At 35.9% G+C, this 5,188-nt stretch overlaps 1 protein-coding gene across 1 annotated transcript; it reads right to left on the bottom strand.

Moving 5' to 3' along the window:
• Positions 1 to 837: 837 nt before the first annotated feature.
• LOC107766517 (uncharacterized) lies at positions 838 to 4,729 on the bottom strand. Its single transcript, XM_075234551.1, has 6 exons — positions 4,574 to 4,729; positions 3,234 to 3,517; positions 3,010 to 3,118; positions 2,573 to 2,665; positions 2,190 to 2,277; positions 838 to 1,684 (listed from the first exon to the last, which is right to left on the bottom strand). Exons 1-6 carry the CDS (start codon positions 4,636 to 4,638, stop codon positions 1,394 to 1,396), a joined length of 930 nt encoding a protein of 309 aa, XP_075090652.1. The 5' UTR covers positions 4,639 to 4,729; the 3' UTR covers positions 838 to 1,393.
• Between the last annotated feature and the right edge of the window lie 459 nt (positions 4,730 to 5,188).

Below are 5,188 nucleotides of genomic sequence, written 5' to 3'. Positions count from 1 at the left end.
AGACATGTGGAAAGTGAGGCAATCATTGGAGGGAGGTTCTTGGACTTATGTACCTTGAATTTATTGAATAGAAATAAGATTCCCAAGTGTATTGCAAGAAATAGTCCAGCTGCCAACAATGAGTTGGCCCCATCACATGCTCATGTGATTTCTGAGAGAAGCTTTTAAGCAATTAGTATGCTTGCTCGTAGGGGATGAATGTCACTCAACTTCGAGTTCAAGTTGGAATTTACCCCCATAATGTGGGTTTATGTAGTACCATGATACCATTTGTTTGAAGACAGTTTAATAAGTAAAATTTATCCCTAGCAAGGTGGGCGAGTATTACATATTCATCCAGGAGATAAATATGTTTTCTTTTTTGGTATAAACATTCGATAATCCGCTCGGGAGAAGAATTAACTTAAATAGCCACCCACCCAACCACTTAAACCAAAATTAGCTTGTAGATGTATAATACATATATAATATATATATATATATATATATATATATATATATATATATATAAAAAACGATTAGAAAAAGTAAACATTAAATAGAACCAGTTATTTGAATAAAAGGTCCCTATCTGGAACTCACTGGCCCAATTAATCCAATTCCTGCCCCATTAAAGAGAGAAGCGCCACGATTTTTTACCCGTGACAAAGACCTACAACAACCAAACACATGAGAAGGGACAAAATAACTCAAATCAAGGGATGGCAACAAGAAGAAACTACTAGTGAATCATCAGTCCCTGGGTCCAAGGTGGTCTACAGTTCCACATATTCGAAAATTTATCATTATCTATTAATATGAATAAGCAAAATTTAAATATCCAAGGTTTATTCTCCAGCATGATTTTAAATACCATTTCCATAGAAAAATCAAACATCTAATCATACATCAACGTCTACATCTGTTACTTACCATCAAATCCAATCATACATCAAATATTACTTTATATACATAGGGGTAAAAGTATAAATATAAAAATTCTTAACGGGTTAACGTTTATCCGATAAGGAAATTGAGTAATTCGCCCCCAAACCGTTAAACCGTTAATTATAAAATTTCAATCCGTTCACCAACCATTACCCCGATAACCTGATACCAATAAGCCAATCGGTTTGGTTAACGGTTATGGTTCGGTTTTGAACAGCCCTAGACTGAATAACTGATCCATTTTCTTGTACTTCCACTAAGAGCCATTTTACAGTTGGAAGCAGTGCTCTTGCCTACTTCATCCAGCAATGGCAACAGCAAACAAAATCATCATAATCCCTTTCGCTGTGTAATGGGGCTCTACTCAGGATAGCTGGATTCTAACTTCTTAAGTATGAAACTAACCACACTCCAATGGCAACAGCAAACAAAATCATCATAATCCCTTTCGCTGTGTAATGGGGCTCTACTCAGGATAGCTGGATTCTAACTTCTTAAGTATGAAACTAACCACACTCCAATCAAAGCCACGGTACTGAAGCCAACGAACAATCCTTGCTTTACGTTTTTCTCTAGGCACACCCTGCCCTTTAAGCCACTGCTTAGATGCCTGGACAAACAATTGATCCAGAGAAGGTCTCGACATAGTAACTACTGATTGTCCTGAGTCTTCCTCTTCAACAGCTTCGTCATTCTTGAAGACCAATTTTACGGCCTTCTCTGCATCCGCTTCGCTTACACCCTTCTTGATCAAGGCCTAATCCGTAAAATGACAAGGACGTTCAATAGGGTTATGACAAAAGCAGAACAAAACCAAAGCTACCCCTCTGTATAATAAAATGGAGGTGAGAAGAAAAGAGTGTAACTGCTCAAAGAACTAATAAAGGACCACATGGTTGGAACATCATAACTAAATAACACACTGTGCCTCCATAATTGCACTATACTAACAATGTTAAAATTATTTAGTTCTTTTTGTTAAGTACTCAAGTTTGGATGTAATAAGAAACATATATGCTCCTGTGTCCTCCTAAGTGGATCGAAAAAGAAAAATTCCAGATTACCCAAGGGAAATTCAGCAAGTGATTTACTAACTGCTCTCCAACACTAGCCCAAACAAGACCAAGTCAAAATGAAAAAAAAAAGGTAGGTGAGAAACCCATTAGTTTGGAACCGTACAACCAATTCACTCTATACAGAAGCATAAAAAAGTAAGTTCAAAATCTCCTTCAGAGAAGTAGTTGACAAAGAGGAAAATTTACTTGCTTGATTCGTCTTGGACCCCAACTTGAGGAAGACCATCTGGACCGAGAAAACATTTCAGCATACAGACTGTCATTGATTAAACCCCTAGGGCAACACACGGAACAAATAAAAATGAGGTCATTATGGTGAAATTAAGATTGAGCCAGGAATTACCAACTCGGAAATGACACAAAACCTATGGCACTATCTTCTTCTTCTACTAATTTTCCTTTTAGCAAGTCTAAGTGTACCACTTAACGTCTAGATAACAGTAGAACAATGTAAGTGAACAAGTGACAAATGTGCATCAATAGCCAAAATATGACTGTGATTTGAAATAACATCTATGTGTTACCAAAGACCGAATGATGGAGAATATCTTGATGGCAGTTCGATTTACCTGGTATGGAAATCTGTAATTACAGCATTAACAACACTGATTGTAAACTTTCTTCCCAGGAGTTTCTTCTTCACTTCTGCAGCCGTAAGTGCTCTGCACAGTTAAAAAAATACATGCATCAGAAGAAACTCCATTTGCATCAGTCTAAGGGCTTCTTTTCTCAGCTTCACTGACTGGAAAGAGAATTCATGTGCATCAACAAAGGTTTAACAGTTTCATCATTGGCACATCATTCTCTCACTGAAAGCCACACTCATACAGCTCTATGCACACATATAATGAAGGAAATGAATGTTTATCCATCTAATATGCGCTTAGAGTCTTCAACACCACTTGAAAAGATCAGGTCGGAAGTCAGATCAGCGCAGTAGCAAATAATAGTCAAAGCAAATAAATAACGACCAGATAAAGAGATATAAGACATTTAATATTCTAACCTTGAAGCAAGTAATTGAACTGCTATCCTTTCTGCATCTACTCTAGCTTTATCAGTTTCGGCTATACCGCGCCCAAGCCTAAAATCTGCATTAACTTCATCTTCCTTCCCTGAAATTCCATAATAACCTCTTAATTTCTCATTTTCCACAGTTTGAATGCTGCATTATAATATGAGTTTCACTACAGGTAAGAACAACAGAGGCATGGATAAATCCAACCATACCCCATTCAACCTCATTGTCTACGCTGGTCAGAAGCCTTTGTTTATGATTTTGAGACTTGGAATTAAAAGATATGCCTCCATTCTTCAACCTTCCACCAACAGAAAATTCAGTTTCCTGAACATTCCTGTCCACGTAACTCTGCTTTTCTATGTCCAAAAAGTGCTTCCTTGGTGAAGCAGCTTCCAACTCTTGGCATTCTTTAGATTTCTTGGGAATGTGCCGGACTGGAAATACGCTATAATCTCTGCCTCTGGAGCAGCTTATGGCACTGAACTTCTGCACCCTAAAAATCATATCATATTAAATCAAACTGTTTCTCGACAGTAACATACACGGAAACATACATATATTACATACCATAGTTATATGCCCATTTTGATAAATTAGAGAATGAACTGCTGTAATATTTTCTATGCCCATATTTGCCCTAAAAATCAAAAGTGTGCTTAACTAAACCATGTGACACAACTACCATATTCGAGAATTTTGAGTATAAACTGCTTTAATCTTTTCCATGGCCATGTTTGCCTAAAAATTGACCTTTGCTTAACAGAGCCATGTAAGACAAGTACCGATTTGGAGATTTGAAGAATGAACAACGCTAATCTTTTCTACGGTCATGTCCATCCATATCAAACGTTTGCTTAAGAAACTCATGTCATAGAGTACCCATTTAATGAATTTGGACAACAAACTGCTCTATCCTTTCATATGGTCATATTTGGTCTAAAAATCAAACCTTTGGTTAACCAACCCACCTAACACAAAGGGCCTATTTCAAAAAATTTGGAGAGTGAACTATCATAATCTTTTGATGGTCACCTTTGGCCTAAAACTCAAACCTTTTCTTCACAAATCCACTTACACAAGTACCGATTTCAAGAATTTGAATAATGAACTGCTGTAATCTCTTTCTGTGGTCGTATATATACTAAAGATCAAACCTTTGCTTAAAAACCCCACTTAACACAAATACCCATTTCAATAATTTGGGACAATGAACTGCTGTTATCTTTTCTTTGGTCATATTTTCCTAAAAATCAAACCCATCTCCGTAATTTGGAAAATGAACTGGGTAATCTTTTCTATGGTCATGTTTTGCTTAAAAAATCAAACCTTTGCTTAAACAACCCACGTTGCAGATTCACAGAAGCACTTCAAAAAAAGTTGTCAGCTTACCAAGATACTTACTATAAATCAACAAATGCAGTAATATGTATGAACATTCAATAGCCAGAACTCTAGCAAACATGGTTGCAGCTGCTAGTAAAGAACTTAAATAGGGTAAAGAATGATAAAATTTCTTCAAGATAAAACCCAAGTGTGGGAAACTACTGACCAGGGAATGAAAATGGCTCGACAATGAAGCTGGATGGAAGCTTTAACTATGAAAGAAACTGCCATGTTTGTTTCGTAGAGTTTTAGGGCTTGATAGTCGTTAAAAGGAGCCCCCAAATTGCTGTTAGTTGCTGTGTTTTAAAAGGTGTGGCGTAAGGCTATGCCTCAGCGAGGCGTAAGCCAATAGATATTTAATTTTTAATATTTTATAAAATAATATAATTATAATAAATATTTATAAACAGGTAAAATTGCATAAAAATTGAGAAAACTATAAATATGTGAAAAATATATATCAAAACAATCTATTATACGCTGCTTAGAAGCACAAGTCACTTGAGTTGAAAATATTAAAGTACATGGAGGAACAAAAAGGACGACTAACCTGCAATTTGAACTTTGAACTTGCTATTGTGAAGGAGAATGAAGTTCTCTTTGTAGTTGTAAAAAAGAAATTGAATATTCGTTGCTTTTGGGAGATAGTAGCAGACTAGGGGACAAGATAAAGAATTGAAAAATACCATAAATTAGGGATTCAATCAATAAAAAAAGGTCTTGACTTTTAAATTTAATACATTTCAGTTCCTTTTTAAAAATTTTGAGTAATTACCAAGCT

This window comes from Nicotiana tabacum, chromosome 2 (assembly GCF_000715075.1).
Source record: "Nicotiana tabacum cultivar K326 chromosome 2, ASM71507v2, whole genome shotgun sequence".
Taxonomy (NCBI): domain Eukaryota; kingdom Viridiplantae; phylum Streptophyta; class Magnoliopsida; order Solanales; family Solanaceae; genus Nicotiana; species Nicotiana tabacum.
This window is presented reverse-complemented; position numbering and strand designations above follow the sequence as displayed.

Excerpts from the sequence above, each read along its gene's own strand:
- LOC107766517 (XM_075234551.1), bottom strand. The coding sequence starts at position 4,638 with ATGGCAGTTTCTTTCATAGTTAAAGCTTCCATCCAGCTTCATTGTCGA. Across the intron at positions 2,666-3,009 it reads GTTCAATTACTTGCTTCAAG|AGCACTTACGGCTGCAGAAG; the intron begins GTTAGAATATTA and ends TTAACTGTGCAG. Across the intron at positions 1,685-2,189 it reads GTCCAAGACGAATCAAGCAA|GCCTTGATCAAGAAGGGTGT; the intron begins GTAAATTTTCCT and ends TTTACGGATTAG.